General features: G+C 32.1%; 3 protein-coding genes across 6 annotated transcripts; 2 read left to right on the plus strand and 1 right to left on the minus strand.

Moving 5' to 3' along the window:
• The first annotated feature begins 4795 nt into the window (after positions 1–4795).
• On the plus strand, positions 4796–6488 carry LOC140840548 (homeobox-leucine zipper protein HAT22-like). 2 transcript variants are annotated; one of them, XM_073207727.1, is made up of 4 exons: positions 4796–5085; positions 5146–5347; positions 5476–5555; positions 5865–6488. In XM_073207727.1, exons 1-4 carry the CDS (start codon positions 4895–4897, stop codon positions 6124–6126), a joined length of 735 nt encoding a protein of 244 aa, XP_073063828.1. In that variant the 5' UTR covers positions 4796–4894; the 3' UTR covers positions 6127–6488. The 2 variants fall into 2 exon arrangements, with proteins under 2 accessions (XP_073063828.1, XP_073063827.1); XM_073207726.1 differs by having other exon boundaries at positions 4798–5347; positions 5865–6478.
• A 2566-nt stretch (positions 6489–9054) lies between these two features.
• Positions 9055–12764, plus strand: LOC140841649 (uncharacterized). 2 transcript variants are annotated; one of them, XM_073209211.1, is made up of 3 exons: positions 9055–9338; positions 9434–9486; positions 10645–12764. In XM_073209211.1, the coding sequence occupies exon 3, from the start codon at positions 10718–10720 to the stop codon at positions 12569–12571; it is 1854 nt and encodes a 617-aa protein (XP_073065312.1). In that variant the 5' UTR covers positions 9055–9338; positions 9434–9486; positions 10645–10717; the 3' UTR covers positions 12572–12764. The 2 variants fall into 2 exon arrangements, with proteins under 2 accessions (XP_073065312.1, XP_073065311.1); XM_073209210.1 differs by having other exon boundaries at positions 9055–9486.
• A 466-nt stretch (positions 12765–13230) lies between these two features.
• On the minus strand, positions 13231–16052 carry LOC140841650 (NADH dehydrogenase [ubiquinone] iron-sulfur protein 5-B-like). Of its 2 annotated transcripts, XM_073209213.1 has the most exons (4): positions 15917–16008; positions 15544–15610; positions 14458–14651; positions 13231–13543 (listed from the first exon to the last, which is right to left on the minus strand). In XM_073209213.1, exons 3-4 carry the CDS (start codon positions 14605–14607, stop codon positions 13448–13450), a joined length of 246 nt encoding a protein of 81 aa, XP_073065314.1. In that variant the 5' UTR covers positions 14608–14651; positions 15544–15610; positions 15917–16008; the 3' UTR covers positions 13231–13447. The 2 variants fall into 2 exon arrangements, with proteins under 2 accessions (XP_073065314.1, XP_073065313.1); XM_073209212.1 differs by lacking the exon at positions 15544–15610 and having other exon boundaries at positions 15917–16052.
• Between the last annotated feature and the right edge of the window lie 7191 nt (positions 16053–23243).

Consider the following 23243-nt stretch of genomic DNA (forward strand, 5'->3'; position numbering starts at 1 on the left):
TTATAATATAAGAATTCGCAACTGCTATCATTCGATGTGTACCGAGTAAATTCTCGAACTAATGCAATAGTATGCAAAACATGATAGCGAAGCAAACCACGCTGGACAAGCTCTATTCAACAAGGTCGCCCGACCGATGAACACCTCTAATAAATATAGTTTGACAATTAATCATTGGACAATTTGGCAATAACTTTCAATTCTCAAATTTCAATTTATCCTCACCCCTTAGCCCCTAAATTTTTTGTTTGAAATCCCTATTCACTTATATATTTTCAAAATTATCCTTTAGCTCCTCGAATTTTGTATGTGCGTTTTTATACACATTAAGCATGTTCTTAAAGACATGTAGCCTAAACATACATAGTTGCACAAGGTTTTCAGCCTATATACCATAATTTAGATGATTTTTTTTACATAGTTCATCATGCTTCCATATAATAAACTAAGCATTGTGCTTCTTTGAACGGAGTGCATTCGGGTTATATCCAATGGATTTTATATATTGTTCCTCAAAGTTTATCGTTTTTTATTCATCGGTTAAAGGTTTGGGCATTACCTTGGTCTTCCTTCTTTGGTATAATAAAGGTTTAGTACCAAAGCATTATTGTAACCTTCCTTGGATATTCTTTTATTATAACTTAGTTGTTGTTCTATAATTTGATTTTTTTTAATATCATTTAATGTTCCAACAATTTCTTCTTGTTTTTCAACGATTTCCTCAATTTTATGTAGTACATAGTATAGCCAATTACTATAGATTTGTAACATTTTCTGGATCTCTCTAAGATCTCTCGAGAGTTTAGATGAATTCAATATTATTTCTAAGAACCTATTATTTTGAATTATAAGCTTATCTTATTACTCTTATGTGTTAATCTTTGTTCTTGATGTCTAACCTAGATTAGCTCTTCTTATAAATATTTCAAAGTATCGAAACAAGTCATGTAAATATTAATCTAGAACATATGTCCGGATCCATAATTTTGTGAAAATATCTCATTCAAACATTTAATGACACAATAATAATAGTATTTTAATTTTTAAATAATTTTACACGACTCTGCTATCATTTTTGATATAGTAAAACAAAACTTAATTTTACACTACTCTAATTTTCCGTTAATAATTTAACTTAGAATAGAAGTTACCAAAACGTAATCCATGATCAATACCAAATCATTGGCGGGTCCCTTTTGTCTGATCAAATAAATTTTAAAATTACAATACCTTAGCAAAAATTTAATTATTGTTCGAATAACTAAAAATCAAGATTGAAAAAAATTAATTTATTTTCCAAGTTGATGACATGTCCACTAGATTTAGGCAAAAAAATTATGTGAGACGGTCTCACGAGTCATATTTGTGAGACGGATCTCTTATTTGGATCATCCATAGAAAAGTATTACTTTTTATGTTAAGAGTATTATTTTTTATTGTGAATATGGATAGGGTTGACCCGTCTCACATATTAAAATCTGTGAGACAGTCTCACATAAGACTCACTCCTATATTTAGTGTTTATTGCTATTATTATAATTTTTCCCAATTTAAGCTCATGCTAAATTTTATTTTTGTTGAATCCAATATTTAGTTATGATCGATCTAAAAAATAACGAACTCAAACCTGAACGTTAATTCGAATCCATATCAATTTATTTATGGATTCAAATATGAGATCAACTGTGTCGGATCAAATTCAATTGCATACATTATTCGGCTAAATAAACTCAAATTTAAATATCGAATTTGATATATATTGTTTTCAACTTGTTTACAAATTTGAACCTCGACAATTAAGAGTAGGAAAAACACATTGTTTATTTTTCAAAAAATTAAATTAAATTTGTGAGTGTTTTAAGAGACGTAGAGGACAAATACACTGAATCTATAATAAGAGTAGATCTCTTATTAGATAGTCTTATGGATCTATATTCGTGAGACGTGTCGGTACGATTCATACCTGTAGTGAAAAATAATACTTTTGACATCAAAGATAATTTTTTCATGAGTAGATTCGGGTTAAGTCGGATCAGAGATCCGTCTAAAAAAATTGACATGTGAGAAAATCACGAAGTTTTTGCCTTATATTAATGACGGACCTAATTTTCCGGTTTTTCTAAATAATCCATCACTAATATTATTTAGGAACTGAATTAGGGACCACCTACTTTAGAACACTTTTGTGACCATTGTGGACGTTGGCGAAAAAAGAGTTGTGATGATGCAAGTGCAAACGCACAATCTTTTTAGCCACTTTTGATTTTATCAAACAAGTATGTGTGTGTGTGTGTATATATATATATATATTTTTTGATATGTTGCACACTTACGTGTATATCGTTGATGTGACACTGACCTAGTAGATGAATAATTTTGATATGTTTCATCAGATCCAATAGATGAGTTACATATAATTGATAGACACGATGTATCACGGTGGTGGGCAGTATATAAAAAAATATGTGGACACGAGGGTGGACACTTTCATATGACTAGATTAATAAATAAAAAAATATCCAAAACTCGAATGTATTTAATCTTAATTTATCATTAGTTTGGTACAAAATTAGGTTCGATAAATATGTGAAATTTTGATGATGTAACACAAAATGAGAATGTGCATATTGTTTGTGACCTTGAATCAACAAACCTAACTTTTAGTGACCAAATCCGACCATGCATTTATAATTTGGGATGTGATCACTGCCCAGTAATATGATAATACTCCTCCACTTTCCAATTCCACAAAAATACTCATCATTCTTTATTCATATATTATATAATTTCATAAGCCAATTATTTGCGCATCTATTTATATATACAAAAAAAAAATGGTTCTATTTAGTTTAAATTTTATCCCTTTCTATGTTCTTTGAGTAGGTCTCTTGTGAGATGGTCTCACGAATCTTTATCTATGAGACGGATCGATCCTACCGATATTCATAATAAAAAGTAATATTCTTAGGATAAAAAGTAATATTTTTTCATGGATGACTTATATAAGATATCTGTCTCATAAAATATGATCTATGAGACCGTCTCACACAAATTTTTGCCATGTTCTTTTATATAATGACAAAATCGTTTTACTACGAATATTAGGACTCAACTTCACCCGATTCACACGAGATTTTAGTTTTTCTCAAATAAGCTTGAGTTGTAGATTCGGTTCCCTTCCCTTTTCTTCGTTATTTTTCCCTCTCTTTTCCATCCCCGCATAAATAAATAAAAAAAAGGAGGCAATTTCGATCCTTGCTTGTTATCATTCAAGAAGATAGATAATGGATTAAATAGAAAAAAAACATACAAAAACTAATATAAAACGGTCTCATTATTTTTCCCTCTCTATCAATTCTGATTCATGAAAAAATAATATTATTTTACTCTGTTGCTTGTACTTTCAAAAAATCAGAATGACAAATGTTGTCCAAAACAATTATATGACCCAATTTTTACTTTAAAAAATTCATTTAAAAGATGATAATTTTGTGAGGCTATAATGGGTTGGGAGATGACAAGACAAAACAAGTTGGTGATGTATATATGTGTCTCCCAGCTATTCATTATTTACAATGATTCTAGTTGAAATGTTAAAAGGCGGTGGGGAAATGGAATGAAAGAGGCTTCTTTCTTTTAGTTTCCTCCTTGTTGGGCACAATAATATATAAATTCATGTGCCATAATAATAATAATAAAATATATAATTGCAGATTAATTACAAGCAAAGTGGGGTTCAAATTATTGATTTTATTTTTCATTTTTTGTAGTATAAATTAGGGTCTATTTCGATACAAAATTTTTTAACTTTAAAAAATAGTGTGTTTTAAATGGTTTTTTAAGAATTATAAAACAATTTTATGTTTGGCTGCGACGATGATTTTAAAAAAAAATGTTTTACACATTTAATTTTGTGCAAAAACTTGTGTGAGACGGTCTCATGGGCGTATTTGTGAGACAGATCTCTTATTTGGGTCATCCATGAAAAAATATGACTTTTTATGCTAGGCTACGTTTGGTTGGAAGGATAGGATAAACTAATGATTAGTATGTAAATGATAAAGAAAATGATTGTGGTAGGATTGTAATATATGGTGTAAAATAATATTATGTTTGGTAAGATTTTTAAGCGTAGGATAAATTTGATTTTTTTGATGAAAAGACAAAATTGCCCTTCCCCCGCGGCGGCGAAAGCGGAGGCCGGAAACGGCTGACGGGGCGGCGGCCGGAAACAGCCGGCCGGAAAAATCGGCCGGCGCTCTGCCGGCGGACGGCGGTCCGTCGGCGGTCGGCCGGCGGCGGTCGGTGGCGGGAAGTGATGGTGAGTTTGAATATAAGAGAAGGGTAAAATTGAAAAAATAGTAGGTATTAAGAGTTGGATAAATAATCATATGGGGTGATGATGTATTATTTTAACCCACCTAATATAACATAATCATTCATAGGAGGGATTGACCTGGTTAAATAATCATGCGTACCAAACAAGGGATAAGGTGGGTTATCCCTCAAACCAAACACTCCCTTAGTATTACTTTTTATTGTGAATATGGGTAGGGTTGACCCGTACCACAGATTAAGATCCGCGAAACGGTCTCACATGAAACTCACTCTTTATTTTGATAGTAAACTACATGTAACACTTTGTTTTATTTTATTTTTTTTTTACATTTTCTCCTCTTAGCGTTTCAATTTTAAAAATTATTAATAATTTAGTAAATTGTTTGATCACAGCATATAAATATTATTTCGTCATTACTTTATAATCCCCACATAACTTGGGGGAAAAAGCGCAGCTTCTTCCGATATATATATATATCTGCAGACGCCACTCTTCAAACACAGAACTCCAAAATTTCCACGAAAAAAGCCTCCAATCTTAATTGGAAAAACAGAAATGGGTTTCGATGAATCATACAAAACACGTCTTGTTTTAGGACTGGGAATCCCATATTCAGCAGAAGCTAAAAATTCAAGAAAACCACCTGCAGACCAAGGTGATATCGATCGTTTCTGGAAATTTTCCGAGCCGTCGTTGACTCTGAGCTTGTGTGGTGGAACCCAGGATCAGACTAATGTCGCTAAAAGGTCAGATTTTGATGATTTCAACAGGGTTTTTAAGGATCGTGAGGCTGATGATTTGTTCAGACAAGATAGTACTGGTGCTTCGTCTTTGTCCAACTTGAGTGTGAAGAGGGAAAGAGAACATGGCAGCTGCGAAGAGGTTGAAATACAGAAAGTTTCTTGTGGAGAAGATGATGGGTTTGGTGAAAGGAAGAAGCTTAGACTCAACAAGTTTCAGTCCGCTCGTTTGGAGGAAAGCTTCAAGCGCCACAGCACTCTTAATCCAGTATAGTTTTTTCTCCTTTAATTTTCTTACCACTGTGATTTTAATCTAGTCTACTTTAAAGATATTTTGATTGTGAAATTTTTGAAATGTTATATACAATAACTTTTTGTTCAATACTCATTTATCAGAAGCAGAAGCAAGATTTCGCGAGGGAGTTGAAGCTGAGACCTCGACAGGTTGAAGTGTGGTTCCAAAACAGAAGAGCCAGGTTTCATATTCGTATCCTTAATTGTATAATAATGGTTAATGGTTCTTACCTACATAGGCACTACCCTTATTTTATTTCAACGGATAAAATCTTGTTACACGTATAATTTCAAAAAAAAAAGTGGGTCATATATATGCATCGGGTAAATCTTGACCATTCATCATATCATGTAGACAAAGCCCACGTGAATAGAATGAAATGAACCCGAAAGAACGAAAATATGATATCAAAATCGGTTATTTCCGTCTCTGCAAGTCTTGTTTTCTTGTACGAGAGTGTTGCCAAACTTCTATAGGTACATTTTTGCAGGACAAAGTTGAAGCAAATGGAATTAGACTGTGAATTCTTGAGAAAGTGCTGCGACAGGCTGACTGATGAGAACCGGCGGCTGCACAAGGAGCTTAAGGAGTTAAAAACCCTGAAATCAGAGCAGCCGTTGTACATGCAGCTACCGTCGGCCACCCTGACTATGTGCCCGTCGTGTGAGAGGATCCACGGCGGCAGCGGCTGTGTAGCAGAAAGCGCGGCGAAGAGCTCTAATAAAATAAGCTTCAATGCAGCACTAGTCTAATCCCTTTACCCATCAGCAGCCGCTAAATGCTAATCATTTATTCTGATTTATCAAAACATTATATTTTATTTTGATAAATTGAAAAGTTATTCAACATCAAAGTACATGGAGGTGGTACACAGGCTCAAATTACTTTAGTCTATGATATTAGATAAAACTCGTTAAAACGGTATCAAAAGGTTAATTTTGTTAAATGAATTTTTATCTAATTTAATTCATGAAAAAATATTATTTTTAATGTAACAAAAAATTACTATTCATGATAGTTATTAATAGTTATAGACACAGGAGATCGTCTCACAATAGATTTAATCTCAAATTTGGAGCGGCGTAATTAATTCTTTCAATACATTATTGTCTCCAACTACCTATATTGTGATTATTGTAATGATTAAACATGATATAATGCAGATGTTTTTTTTTTTTTTTTGCATACTCAAATATATAATCCATTGAGAAAGCAATCGTCTACAAGAATCGTAAACGATATAATGCAATTTTTTCGAAAGTTTAATATTTTCCGCTATTAATTTTAACACAAAAACTCATATGAGACATTTTCATGACACATTAATTTTTGGCGACATATCTCCTATTTAAGTCAGTCGCGAAAAAATATTAATGTTAAGTTAAAAATATTTTTTTATATATAAATATGTGGAGATTTGACTCAAAAGATCCGTGAGACTGTCTCATATGTGACGTATTTGGAATATAATCGACATATTAAAAAATGTAAAAAAAAATAAAAGCATATTCCATAAAGGAGTGCAGTACAATTCGACTTTGCGCATTTTTGAACACCATAACTACAAATTTCTCATAAAATACGTCCTTTGCCTAATTTTATATCCAAGTTTACTATTTTATTTTTGTAATATTAAATTAAAAAAATCGTAATCATTCAGTTATGATCAATCTAAATCGTTCTATTATGTATATGATTCAACATGTCAATTATTAAACAACTTGTTCGAAATATTATTCATTTTATATTTTCAAAGACTTTTAATGACTTTTTTAAATGATGGACTTTTGTGGAGTTGATGGATTTTTATTGACTTTTATGGAATCTCATAGAATTATAAAACAAATTTCATAGACTCTTATAAACTTTTTTTCAAGATTTTTGTAGACTTTTGTAAACTTTTTCATAGAATTATGTGAATTTTGTAGTTTATAATTGTGATTTATTTTTTATTAATTTTTTAAAAATAATTATTGGACATAGATAACCTCTTTAATTTTAAATTATTATTTTTATTTATGAATGTAAATGAATTTTACTTACTTAAAAGTTAAATCAATTTAATTTGTGAAAAACGAAAAATGAACTATCCAATTTATTGAAATCAAAATTTCAATTCTTTATGTCAATTCAACATATTAATAATAATATTTTTATAAGTTCAAAATAAAATTTTATTAAAAGAACACTCAAAATAATGAGTAGTCTTTTATAAAAAAAAAAATCTAATCATTATGACAATTTAATCAACATCGTTCTACATTATATTGGCTATGATATCTCTCCATGCATTAGCATTTGCTCGTTGTTGTTTTTGAGTGTTAAATAACTGATCAAAGTCCTCACCTTCATAAACTTGTGCTGATGAAGACAATTGAGCTTCATTATCTAGTTCAATTTGAAATTCATCAAATTAACCCTTCTTTCAAAGAAAATTGTGTAATATAGCACATGTCAATACAAGCCCTGTTAGGGGTGGGAAAAAATACCGAATTTTCTATATACCGAGATTACCGTAACAAAAAAATATTGAATTTACTGAATTTTAAGTGTACCAAAGATTTCGGTATGGTACGATAATAATACCGAATTTTTCGGTACGGTAAGGATATCCAATTTGAAAATTTTGGTATATACCGAAATACCGGAAAAATATACAAAAAGTTTAAAATATATAATATTTTAAAATAATAAATCATAATTTTTTTTTTAAAATGTAAGTGTTTTTTGGTTCGGTATACCGAAAATTTTGGTGTAGTATCGGTATGAATTTGCTTATACATTAATTTAAGATATATTAACTAAAATTAAAGAAAATAATTAAAAATAAAATGTTATATAATAATTAATAAAAAATTAGTTTTTAAAAAGTACAAATAAAAGGAAAAATAAATAGATGAGAAAATAATGAAAGTTTGTATTAAATGTTCATCCAAATCTTTAGGTTGAATCAAAGACATTTGTTGACATTTTATTGATGTACTTTATGCTGTAATTCTCGTACTTAATAGAATTCCATAGAGTCGTTAAAAGTTTATTGACATTTTGAATACCTATAGACTTTTGTAGAGTTTTTAAAAGTCAAGTTTGAATATCACATGACTTTTTAAAATTCTACAAAAGTTTACATTGAATACCACTAAATTTTATGGAGTATATAAAAGTCTAGTTTGAATACTTCCAGACTTTTAAACTCCATAAAAGTCATTAAAAATCTATAACCAATACACCCCCTAAGTTAGACAATCGATTCGAAATATCATGAAATCTCGGATACCCTCAGCGTGGAGGAAAATGCGCTATATTATACCAAAACTGTAATAAACCATAGAACTTTATGTAAAGAACATGGTGAACAAAGAACAGAGTCTCTTTCCAAACATAAATTAAGTTTTTTGTTTTTTTATTTGGGTTTTTTTAGATAAAAAGATTTGTTTTTTATTTCGAAAAAAAATCAAGGAAAAAAAGGATAACTTTGGAATACTGGTAAAAATAAAAGAGATAAAAAACAAACACTTGTGTGAGATAATTTCAAGGATCGTATTTAAATTCGTGAGATCGTGTCGAAAGTTACATATATAATAAATAATATCATAAAGATATAATTAAAAATAAAAGAGGGAGATGCAAAATTACATGATCCAATGTTTGGGGATTTGCTTTGAAAACCTTCTACGCGTGTGGAAGGGCGTGGAAAACACTGCCGAATTTCAAGGGAATTCATCGAAATATCCAACACCTTTCTCTTTCTCTCCCACATATACATACACACATACATGTGTGTGTGTGTGTGTGTGACAAACATAGCACAAGTGGCATAAACAGAGTGATGCATGTTTCAGATCTATTTCAACGATTCAACGACAAACATTTGCGAATTGTTCAATCCCTTTTGATAGTCTCATTTAACCTTTCTGGAATCTGTTCCATACCCACCAAAAGTTATTATTTCATTTCAACAACTGTACGGATTCGAGTCCCTTTTCCCGACGTTGCATTCCATTGTATTTAAAACAAGCATTGATCGCCTAGTTATTGAATTCTCCTTCTGTTTTCTAGGGGGTTAATCAGAAGCTTAGAAAGGTCCCTTTTTTTTTTTTTTGCGGAATCAGGTATGATTTCGTTTCTAAAATTTCTTGATCTGTTCTTTGCATTTTCAAGATTTTATTTTTTGGGATTCGAGTTTGTTGTGTGATGTAAAAGGAATGTGAACTAATTGAAAATGTTGGAAGTTTTATTCTTTTTTGATGGGCGTTGGTTGAACGTGAATCTGTTGTTGGATCTGGGATAACACTTAATTGGCATTAATTGTTTATAATTTACCTTTCTATATTTGTTTCTTTTACTATCTTGTTCTGGGTTGGCTTAAGATTGACAAGATCTTGTGATTTCGTCACTGTTTATGAGGTCATTTGACTAATAATGGAAGTGGACTTTCTTGATACTTCTGTGAAAACATGAACTTGTGATGCTTGTTTCAGACACAGTTTGGGGGAAAAAACAAAAAAGAACTCTTGAATCTCCAGATTTGGTGTTCAAGTGTTCGATGCGGTTTCTTTGCTCGTGGATAAGTTAACATGTCTTTGTAATAAATGATGTTTTGGTTCAGGTATGGGTTGTAAGATAAACTATCATTGTGACATTGTTTGGTGTTGCTGTATATTAGGCTTGTAAAACGGTGTTTTTGATTTTGGAACTGACACCATCCGCTTACAAGAGAAGGTGTAATCAGAGTTTCACGTTTGTGGTGGTTTCGACTTAGTCGTTCGTGATGGGTTTGAATTAGATTTGGTTACGGCTCGTATTGAATCGAAGTTTCAAATTAAAAATACAGCTTGATGTTATTGTATGTGAATGAAGGAACTGAAATTATATAGATTAAATTGGTTACATGTACTTCGATTTTTATAACTTAAGATGGATATATTGTTTCATATACTTAGGTCCCGATCTTGATTCTGGATTTGAATGTGAAATTGAATAAGTGTTGTCTTAACCTCGGATCTTTTTGCAAGATGAACAAAGTGGTCAAATTTAACATTGTGGTTTTAGTAACATCAACTGCCCTTTTGTGCTGGATTGCTTCAAGAAAGTAGTTGTTCGTTCTTTGGAATCGTCACAAACTATTGTGCTTGTTTGCACTTGAGCCAATATTGAAGCCTTAGAATTTTTTTATTCTATCTGGTTTACTTATCTTGCTTATGTCCTCCGTCGATTTTATGTTTCTAACATTTGTAGTTTATAAGTTCTTATCGCTCTTTCTTTGACAGTACAAATTGGGAATCCGAGCTTTTCGGAGGGCGATTAAATCTACTCGTTGGTCAAGATTAAGTTGAAGTCGCCATGTTTCGGCAATCGCCACGTAGGAACCCGAGAAATAAAGGATTCAAGGTGAAGCATGTTCTGCAGCTATGTTTGCTTCTCGGAGTCGGTATTTGGTTGCTTTACCAAGTCCAGCACTCCCGTGACAAGAAGGCGTCCTATCAAGAAAATACAAAAGTTTCAGAGAAGGTGCAAGATGAGGTAGACACTATTAAGCTTGGGAGAAAGGATCTTTTGCCTAAAACAGAAGAAGAAGAAGATACTATAGATGAGAAGCCTAAAGAGGAGACTTCTGAGGAAAAGCCAATGCACTTTGATGATGAAAATAAGCTTGAAGATCGGGGGCAAGATCAAGAAAATACAAAAGAGGGAAGTGAAAATCGAGAGAGTGAGGAGACTAAAAGTATTAATGTGAATGATGGAAGTAAAATAAATGGCGAAGATCCAGAAAGTACGGTGAGAGATGGTGAAGGAAGCAAAGAAGAGGAAAATGGAGATAATCCTGAAGAAAATAATGAAAAAGAAGGTGAGGAGAAGGCGAATGTGGAGCCGGATGTAAAAGAGGATAAGGTTGATGATGGCGAAAATGAACGTGTGAAAATTGATGAAACAGATCAAAGTGGAGAGGATGGCAAAGAAAGCAAGGGGGGAGAAGGTGAGGAAAAGGCCAATGTGGAGCCAGATATTGAAGAAGTTAAGGTTGAAAGTAGTGAGAATGAAGGTTTGAAAATTGATGAAACAACGAACGAGGAGAAAGTTGATGGAGAGAAGGTTGTTAATGAAGGGGATGGCACAGAGAACAAAAAAGAAGAATCGACAGAGGAGTACGAGAGCAAAAGTGGTGATAAAAACGAAGAAAATGGAAGTGGAGAAAAACACGATAATGAAGAGAGAGATACGGAGGAGAGCAATGGAAAGAAGAATGCAGAAGATACGAAAGAGCAAGAGGGAAACAGCATGATAGATGAGAATATAGATGGTTCGACTGAAAAATCAAGCGCAACAGATATAGAAAGTAATGGTGGAGCTGATAATGAGGGGAAAAAAGAAGAAAATGCCAAGGGAGAAAATCTTTCAGTTGACGGTATGGGCCAAGATTCGCAAAATTTGACAGAAACACGCAGTGTTAGTTTGGGTGGCTTGAACGGGGAGGATAAGTCGGTGAGTGTGGACCAAAGTGATAGGGAGGATCATTTGAAGAGCAACAGCGATCAGGAAGAGTTGAAATCAAGTGACCTTGATGATGGGACGATGGAGAAGAATAATTCATCTAAAGGCGATGAACATATGGATTCTCAGAACCACGATTCAACAGCTGAAACTACTGATGATAATGATAAACATGATAAGGATAATGATAAATCTACCGATGATTCTGCTCAAAGCCAACAGGAACAAGATGAAAAAACTGTTACCCAAGATGAGAAGAGAGATGCGAAGTTTACATCCTCAACAGTCGAAAATTTGGACGTTTCAAAACAAGATTCAAAGGGATCTGGTCTTGATAACACAGGAGATGAGAATATTGTTGATTCCCAGAATGCCTCAGGCCTAAAAAATGATACTGAAACATCGGATGAAAATGTGAGTGACAATTCGAGTGAGCAACAGAATCTTGATAATGGTTCAGAAACAGATGGGAGTGCGACCTCGTCTAATGACAGTAACGGGGCCGAGCAGGGCCAAAATACACTGGAAAATTCATCTGATACTTCAAATACCGTTGGTGATGACTCATCTCCAGGCTTAAACACGAACACTGATTCTAGCCAACATGACGAGGCTTCTTCGATTCCTCAGGATGAGAAAGAAGCTCGTACGGATCTTGATACTCTTCCAGATTTAGGATCGGAATCTAAAGATGCCATTGCTTAGTAACATTCATTGTTTGTTCTTTATTCAAGATTCTTAGGTTCCATGTTTTGTTTCCTTCGTTTATGTTTTCTTTCCTACAAGTGCATAGGCAACTGTGTTAATACATTATTCTACACCCTTTTATCTTCTTGCTTTTGATGTCTGTTCAAGCAGATTCAAGTTACAGCATGGAACTTCGCAATATGTTGAGTAATTTTTTTTATATCAATCGAAATGTTTAAATTAGACACGGGCCGCATCACCTACGTAATGTGTGAACAAGGGAGAACTAAGTCCATGATTGTATACAAACTTTCATTCTAAAATATGACTTTCTTCATTAAAATATGTATGTTCGATGGGTTTAGTCTATATACATATATTTGGGAAATATAAATATATACGTAGAGATATAGAGACCGAGAACACTTCTAAAACTGTCCCACCAAGCAAATGGGGTGCATCGTATGAAAAAATCGGCTGAAACCCGCATGTATATGTCTGTGTATAGAGAGGAATCTAAAAACACAAAACCAATTCAATTATTTTGTAGTAAAGGGTGTTGAAGAAAAAAGTTTCTTGTACATGATTTCTCAATTCGCTGGTCAATATGGAGACAAGTGCACATCGAAATCCTTGAGTAGATGGAGAAAGGAAAACAAGGCAAGAAGCATACCAAATGTTGAAAACATTGCACGCTTAAATGCATGTTTGGGAAAAAAATACACCTCAAATTTTACTCCAACGATCCTGTTTAGGAGATTTAGAATTGTTATTCTTGAGCATCCCACAACACATCAATACAATGTCTATATGATTATTGATAACATTGTTCTAAAGAAGATCGTTTAGTTCCCCTTTTCAATTGCTCAAATAGAAAACAGACATTCATGATCCTCAGTGATGAGCACCATCTCCGTGTTCCTTACCCTTCTCCGCAGCTGATCTTAGTTGCCGCTGCTCCTCCTTATAGATTCGGTTTCTACGTTGAAACTGCAATAAACGCGAAAATATTAAATGCATCATTAAGAAGATGATGAGAGGTGGAGGTGGCCAATAACTGCCTATCACACCTCAAGGAAAGAAACACTTTCTATAAACCTTTGTAGTTTAGTTCACAAGTATCCCATATGTTATGAATGGCTTGTAACCCTTTTCTTAATCGGAATGGATAGAAAAGTTGAAAAACCAATGCCATATTGGTCACCAAAGATTGTGCCTAAGACTGACCAAAATACCATATGAAAGCTAATACTTTTACAAAGGGAAATGCAGAAACAAGGTGAATAACCTCGAACCATATTATAGCCTAGCTTCTGTGATTTTCTCGACTGGATTTTGGTTCGTAGATAAAGATAGAAATACAGGCACGTGAAAAGACTTCGCCCTCACCACATGAAGAATTGACCAGACCCTCGAGTTTCTGGTATTGCAAACCATGCTTAAGCCATTACGCTACTCCCACATATTTCACCAAACCGTATCAACTTGATACAAATCAACTCCAATCTAAGCAAAGACACATGAGAAAAAGGCAAAGGACTTGTAGTGTGTTTGGATCCATAATCCATTGAGCTTGTTGAATTAGAACCGGTAAGAAACATATTCACATTCAACTCGAAGCAGTTTTGAATTTTAAATCTAATTCTCAAAGCTAAATTCCTTGATACACATAGCACTCTTTTACTGGTTGACCAATGGAGTCACTGGTTATCAATTGAATAAAGCTTTAGCCTTTAAACACACCACAATTCACAAACTTAATCTTAATCGGCAACAAACCCAAAAAATCAACAATACTCAAACATAAGTGGGGCGATTGAAATCGAGCTGAAGAGCCCAATATGCACCATTTAACAGAATCAATACCTAAAATCAAAAGAGAAGGAAGCAAAAGGAAACCTTGCCTCTTTCGAGTGGTGGAGGCACTCAAAATAGTCTTCACGAAGGAGGGCACAATCCTTGGGCTCACGGCAGCGGGACATGCATTCGCTAAAATCCATCCAGAAATCGTAACATCTACCCTTGTTTCCTGTTATTCCCCAACCAGATGCCATTTGTTTAAGTGTTTCCTTGCCAGGGTTCAGTTGACCAGAGTAGTCTGGGAATTGGACGAATGAAAATGAGAACTAAAATTCATTAATAACTATATTTAAATAAAAACTAATTTATAAAAGAGTTTTTACAACAGTTTTTATACTGATAGAGGATTGTTATTTGAACCGAAATTGTGTAATAACACTCTATTTAACTTTTTTATTCAACTGATTGTCAAATTCGAAGTCCTCTTATTTTTAAAAGATCAATAGTATTTTAATATATAAGTTACGACATATAGGGCTGCCTGGATAACCTCAAGCAAACAAACTGCCTGCGAAAATTACCAATTCGTTTAAAAAAATTTGTGGCAAATTACTTCATGTTAACTTGAAATTCTTTGGGTAATTTCTTACTATTTCATCATTTCAAGCTAAGAGAAGAAAAATGTTTTAGTTTTACTACTCTTTATCTACTAAGACGACACTTGACCAATTTCACATTCAAATCAATTACAAAAGAAAAAGGAATGATCCAAACTCATTTGCAAGCTAGTAAAATCATATTTGCAGGTGTCTAGTTGAACAATTGAAAACTTCTCAAGTTGCAGACTACTGAGAGCAACCTCCCTGACTTCCTCTTATTCTCGAATAAGGAACAATGTATTAGCATTTCCAACATTCAATCTCACATTATGAGCTGCCCTATTTCATCAATTCAGCGTGATATTGAGCATAATACGAAACTGAACTAAAACAGTCATAAAACAGCCTTAACTAATGACAGCTCAAGTTTTAGATTCAGCCATACATGTTGAAGAGATAACACGTATTATGCTTCAAGGATTTAATATCATTACATACTTAACAAGAATTTCCTCAAGTTGGTCATGAACCTCTTTCAACATAATTCTCGAGACAAAACAGAACCAAACTCTTCATAAACAAAAATGAAACCTGAACATAATTCTGCTCTATCTTCCTTCTCTACCAATCCAACAAGCAATCTCCAATCAATTCATAGCTAAGTGAATTCCAACAAAACCAGAGCAAAACATCATGAAGTTGACAGAGTTAAGTCGGATTAGTCAATCTGTCCAACTCCATAAATCAAGTAGGAAATTCGAACACTACACAATCCCACACACAACCCGATTTCAATTCGATTTTGAACTCAGTTTCCCGAATTATAAGGAAGAAAACGGAACGAAATCGATATACTCAGAAACGGATTGGAATCAATAATTCTGCCCAAAATCTTAGAAGTTTTGCAATTGAATTAGGAAAAAATAATAATGCTCAAAATCTTCATGTGGAAATCCATTCTTACCTAGTACGTCGAACGGAATCGCGCCCCCTGGGAGAACAATAATACGATCAAATCGAAGGGAAAATTAGCACTCAAACACGCTCGATAAACTCTTGTGGTTGTTTTTTTTTTTTTATTTCCTTGGGTCCATTTTATCTGTTATGGGTCGGGTTTTGTAGAATAATGTGGGCCGTTCTGGGCTGGAGAAATAATAATGGCCCTTTTTCTTTGTTTTTTTGGCTAAAATTAAAAAATGTCAATTTTAATCCGTATTTATTCCGACCGAGCTTGTAGACCAATGGTCTCACTCTTTGCTGGATTAATCGGTTCTTCGGGCTCGATCCCCCCTCCTCGCGTGTGTTGTAATAAAAAAAAAAGTCCATATTTATTGAGATGTGATATTCAAGTATCTTTTATTAAATCATTCATAGTCATACAACTATATTTAGATGATTATTTTTAATTATTTATTTGTATAATTAAATTATTAATGTCATTTTTAAATTTTATAATTAATTATAAAACATTAAAAGGGTATTATTAACATTAATTTAAATATAAGTGAAATACAATAAATGATTATCGAGACATGAGTACAAAACCATAATCGATTCAACAAAAGATACAAGACTAAAAATATCACAATTCAAGTGATTAAAATTAAAATTTTATTTTTTTATAACATTTTTGTTACCTAATTAGAGTATTAGGAATAGAAAATTTGCATGATAAAAGATTTTGTAATTAGGGGTGGGCGTTGGTCGGTTCGATCCGATTTTTCTCTATAACGGTTCGGTTTGTCGGTTTTCGGTTTTGCATATATATGATCCAAAACCAAACCATTTTATTACGGTTCGGTCCGATTTTTTTATATAAGGTTCGGTTATATATGGTTTTATAATATTTTGTTAAGAAATAAAATTATACATCACTTGATTCTTGATGGATGCAACACATAAAAAAGAAACAATGATAGTAGATGAGTATAACATATAGGATTACAATACACTTATGTCTTAACAATCTAAACTTCAATAACAATTTGAAATACAATTTCAAATTGTACCTCTTCAATAAAAGGATACACAATCATTAAATTCAAATCCCCAGACTCCAAAATACACATAGATTTTGCATATCAAATCTCAATACATTTAACAATATGAGTTTAATAACAATTTGAACTTCAAATTGTAACTATTGGACTTGTCACGTGACTATGACCGATTTATTAGCCAATTATTCAAAAATCCATATAGTTAAATATAATATGGTCGGTTCGATTATTTCGGTTTTATGGGGATCAAAACCGTAAACCGAACCAAAAAACCGAATTTTTTTTAATTTTGAAACCGTAACCGGCCGAAAAACCGATAAAACCGAACCATTTAAACCGAATTTTTCTGTTCGGTCGGTTATTTCTGTTTTAACCAACCATATTCCCTCCCCTATTTGTAACATCTCCTAAAATAATTAATACCCACAATTATTTGATTTGATATAAAAAATATTAATTAAATTGAACAATTAGATTTTTGAGGTATTGCCAACAATAAATTTAATTAGAATGCCAATTGCAATTCCAAATTCTCTCAAACCCTAGTTAGGAAGCCTAAAGATAGGGCAAAAGAAAATGCCTGCAAACCAAAACTCTTTCCTAAGTTCTATCAGTGACTAACTCGTTCTTCTCGACCTGACAGAGAAACTGTTCATGTAGGAGTGAACTGATCTTTTAACAAAAACAAAATATAAAGATTGAATTTTCATTTTCAGGATTTTACAATCTTGGATTATCAAACCAACTTGAGAAGAGTCGTGTAATGCAGCATGTAGTGAATTAATAAGCTCAATGATTATTTGTGAAAAGTGCAACTCTTTTATCCAACTAAGCGCCTTCCTAATTCCCAACGCTTATATGTGCTCTTAATTTTGTAAAAAAAAAATTAATGTTTTAAAATTTTATATATTAATAAATTACTCTGATAAATAATCTTTTCCTTATTAAGCATAAATTGAATATTGAATGTAGGGGTCAAGACCGTTCTTATTAAGAGGTAAATAAGTCTAATGACTCAGGTCCAACTTTTTTTGAGGCCCAAAAATTTTTTAAAATATTTTTATATATAATACTAGTTATTTGATAGCCCAAAACCAAGTATTTATTAAAGGGAACTTGCTTAGTCTGTTATCGATTTATTCATCAATCTTCCCCAATATTCATCTGCAGACAAGCCCTAATCGACTCTAGTCGTTGCGTCGTCTCTAGGTTTGATTGAAAAACTCGTGAGGCGCTGTAAGTCTATTTTCTCGTATTTGCTTTATTCGAGCTTCTAATTTTTTATTGTAGTTTTTTACTTTCTTCGGGGCTTTATGTGGTATCTATAATCTACGCTTTTGACTGAATTTTTAGTGGATGTAATGTTTATCCGGCTTTCAATGTGTTATGTATTTTCTGTTTTAATTTAAAGTATTTTTTCTCGAAATTTTGGTCACGAGTCTTTCTCAGACTCTGTTGTCTTTGTTTGCTCATTTTTTCTGTTTCGCCCCACGTATGACAAGTTCTCTTTCTTCGTACGAGCTATTTGTCTACCTCTGTATTTACTTTCCTGGTAGTTTTTTATATTGTCTTTGACGTATTGATTTAATTTGAAAAATTGCTATGGAACTAAAAAAAATATGAACACATATTATGATTCAGAAGCCTGTTTTTAAAAGCTAGACTCAGGCCCAAATATTGTTAGGATCGGCCATGGTAGGGGTGGGCATAGTTTGGTTAAAACCGAAATAACCGACCGAACCGAAAAATTCGGTTTAAATGGTTCGACTTTATCGGTTTTTCGGCAGGTTACTATTTCAAAATTAAAAAAATCGTTTTTCGATTCGGTTTTCGATTTTGATTCCCAGAAAACCGAAATAACCGAACCGACCATATTATATTTAATTATAGAGCTTTTTGTATAATGAGCTAATAAATGAGCCTTAGTCATGTGACAAGTCCAATATTGACAATTGGAATTTCAAATTGTTATTGAAGCTCATATTGTTAAATGTATTGAGATATGATATGCAAAATCTATGTGCATTTTGGAGCCAAAAATTGGAATTTAATGATTGTGTATCCTTCTATTGAAGAATAACTGTTTGAAATTGTATTTCAAATTGTTATTAAAGCTTAGCTTATTAAGTCATAAGTGTATTGTTTTGAAATTATTAAAGCTTAGCTTATTAAGTCATAAGTGTATTGTAATCGTAAATATTCTACTCATCTACTATCATTGTTTCTTTTATATATGTTACATCCATCAAGCATCAAGTGATGCATAATTTTATTTCTTAACAAAATATTATAAAACTGTATATAACCGACCATATAATCGAACCGTATTACAAAAAAACTGGACCGAACGGTAATAAAATGGTTTAGTTTTGGACCAAATATATTCAAAACGGAAAAACCGGACCGTTATAGAGAAAAACCCGACCGAATCGACCGACCGACGCCCACCCCTAATTGAATGACTAATTACCTTTCTTTTTTAGATTTCTACATTAATTTCTTTTTCAGACATTAACAAGAATGAAAATTTGTTCGAACCATGCCTGTGTGAACATCAGAAAATGCATTCATTTTTTATGGGCGAAACATATAAAAATAATTGTGGCAATGGCTGTCCTTTTATTTTTCTTGAATGGACATATCAACCCTGATGGGACATTAATTTTAAAATTTGTTAGAATATACTAACTCCAACATTTATTAGAAAAAATTGTCATAAAATATATATACATATATACCGATACACATTTAATTACCCGCATGTGAAAAAAATTTATTTTCAATTTATATACTTTCTCATAAAAAATTATGAAATTTGTTTCGTGGAGCAATTTTTTTGTAGAAAGGACATAATCACAAGGTACAATTGCCGGATTTCAAATGTATTTTTGTTATTTAGAGAAATAAGGGTTTATTTCATCCTACCTATGCGGGCATTGCCCCCATGATAGGATTGATGGTCAAGATTTGTCCATGCATATGTAGAACCCACTTTTTTTTTTTGAAATTGTATGTTTGGCAAGATCTTGGCCATCCATCCTCTCATGGTGGCAATGCCCACATGGGTAGGATCTCATTAACCAGAAATAAGATCATAACTTCAAATTCATCTCTAACATGTTTATGTAGTATTTCCTGTAATGAATAAAAATGAATTTCAAGTTTATCCAATAACGGTGTCATTTGAAATCTATTTTTTGTTACTGATAATATGTAACTAAGTAATGCGTAAATTTAATATATTGTTTCATTGTAAGTAATAGAATTAATGTCAGTCCTTGAATTTCAAAATCTTCTTCCCAAATGCACCATTAGATATCTCGGAAGAAATTTTCTGTCACACAATATGTTACACGTTAAAATTGGTTAAAAATCATGAATTGATAAAGGAACGACTGGTCAGACATCCACTTATCTAAAATCTAACGATATTTTCGTAAGAAAGAAAGAAAACCTCTGGATTCAAATGAATACAGCTACGTAAAGATCAAGAGAAAAAGCCTTTCTTGGATTAATTGGTTCACATCAATGGCTAATTTAGACACTAAGGCATAGTTTGGTACACATGATAGGATAAACATGTGATATATAATATAAGGATAAGTTAAGGATAAATAAGATGTAGGATATGATATTTAATGTTTGGTATGATTTTAATAAGAGTGATTAAATTTATATATTAGATTGTAATGACAAAATTAACCTTTATCATAATAAATTTTATAATTTCAAAGTTGTTGCTTGAGTTCATATTTTTTATCCGTTAATGTGCCGATAGTGCTTGCATGATTTATTTATTTTTACCTAATTTTATATATTATAAAATATGATAATTGAGCTCTTGATTTTGTGAGTCAAGTGAAATATCAATTTTTAAGGTTAATCGAGTGATACTAATAATTTTATAGAGATTTATAAAAATTATTTATATAATTATCTCGAATTCATTTATATAATTATCATATTTTATAATATATAAAAATAAATAAAAATATTTATTTGATTTTAATTTCTACCTACTAACATAGATTTATAAAAATCATTTATAAATTGAGGGTAATTAAGTCATTTGTAGTGTATTTTATCATTAGACTAAAATTATCACACCAAATAGAAGTGCCAATTTATCATTCTAAAATATTATTTATCAAGGGCCCATGATATTATCATGAGCTTTTTAAAAATGTAGCAAACATGGGATAGGGAGGATTATTTATCAATCCCTCCCTTATCCATGTACCAAACTATGCCTAATAATAGAAGCAATTTTTCCTTTGATCCAAAAAAAAAAAAAAACAAAGAGAAGAAATCTCCATAATATGTAAGAAACTAGACCTGAAAATTAAGGTGGTAATATATATGTGTACTGCCTGGCTCCTTTCTGTCTGCCTTTTTCCAAAGCTTTTCAGGACAAATATCAACCAGTAAACCTCAGAGCCCACAAGTAACGAAATATTCGATGCTGCTAATTCGTCAACTTGAACTGAGACGAGAACTGATGGGAAATGACCATCGAGGGACAAGGAATTAACCCCGGTGGACAGCTTTTCTCCATGTTAATGAACGAGGGTAGATCGGTCATGATTTACATAAAAAGATTAAAGAAATATGAGCTAGGAAGGGGGAAAAGAAAAGGGTTTTCTTGTGAAGATAGTATATTATGTCATGTAATGAATGTATAGATCTAGAAAGCTGGTTCCTCCTCCTCCTCCCCCTCCCGCGGCCGATTACCTCTCTCTTTCTCCGGCATGCCGGGTGGTGGAGCTGAGGGAGGGAGGAAGTGTTGGAGAGTGGGGGAGGGCGGAGGAAATGGAAGACAACGCTCGCACTCGCCGTGGAAGGAAAGACACGTCTCCTTCAAATCACGAGCTCCTGGTTTTCTGGTCATTGGAATATGATTCCTAGTTAGTTATATTATATTGTATGCAGCCTGCCGTACATTTAAAATTATGTAAAACATTTATTAAGTTAAAATTCCTTATATTTTAAAAGAGTGAGTATCATGTGAGACCGTCTCACGGATACTAATCTGTGAGACGGGTCAATCCTACTCATATTCACAATAAAAAGTAATACTCTTAGCATAAAAAATAATACTTTTTCATGAATAACCCAAATAAGAGACTCGTCTCACAAATACGACTCGTGAGACCGTCTCACACAAGTTTTTGTCATTTTAAAATTGAGAAGCCATATGACAAATATAGATATCATAAATCTTTATCTGTTAGATGAGTGAACCTTACTGATATTCACAATAAAAAATTATATTTTTCGCATAAAAAGTAATATTTTCTCATAGATGACCAAAATAAGAGACATGCTCACAAAATACGATCCGTGAGACCGTCTCACACAAGTTTTTGCCACAAATGTAATATCAAATTTAAACTTACGTAATTGCAAATATTCTGTAAAAAAAATACGAAAATCATCCGATAATTTGACATATCTTGGATTTTATTCTTGTAAGTCTCAATATATGATCTTCAAGCAATAATCAACTTGTTATTTTTTCACCTTTTAGCTTTTTTCGTTGAAATATTAGACACTAAAATTTTATTAAAACTTGACACTTATTTTGTTTTATATATCGTTTAAAAATTTTAAATTAAATTTTATTGGCAACTATAATTTTTAACAAAAGTTGATGTTATTTATATAGTAGCTAAAAATAAGGTAGTACTTTCAATATTGTCAAAAACTTATGTGAGACGGTCTCATGATCAGTAGTATTTTGTGAGACAAATCTTTTATTTGGGTCATCCAAGAAAAAGTAATATTTTTTATACTAAGGCATAGTTTGGTACATGAGATAAGTGAGGGTTTGATAAATAATCCTCCTTATCCCATATTTGGTACATTTTTTAAAAGCCCATGATATTGATAAATAATTTTTTTGAAGGATAACATGTCCCTTCTATTATGTGTGATAATTTTAATTTAAGGATATAATACACTACAAATGACTTAATTACCCTCAATTTATAAATGATTTTTATAAATCTATGCTAGTAGGTAAAAATTAAAATCAAATAAATATTTTTATTTATTTTTATATATTATATAATATGATAATTATATAAATGAAATCGAGATAATTATATAATAATTTTTATAAATCTGAATAAAATTATTAATATCACCCGATTAATTTTAAAAATTGATATTTGACTTGACTCACAAAATCAAAGGCTCAATTATCATATTATATAATATATAAAAATAGGTAAAAATAAATAATAAATAATGCAAGCACTATCATACAAATGAAAAATATGAACTCAAGCA

The sequence above is a fragment of the Primulina eburnea genome, chromosome 9 (assembly GCF_022965805.1).
Source record: "Primulina eburnea isolate SZY01 chromosome 9, ASM2296580v1, whole genome shotgun sequence".
NCBI classification, from domain to species: domain Eukaryota; kingdom Viridiplantae; phylum Streptophyta; class Magnoliopsida; order Lamiales; family Gesneriaceae; genus Primulina; species Primulina eburnea.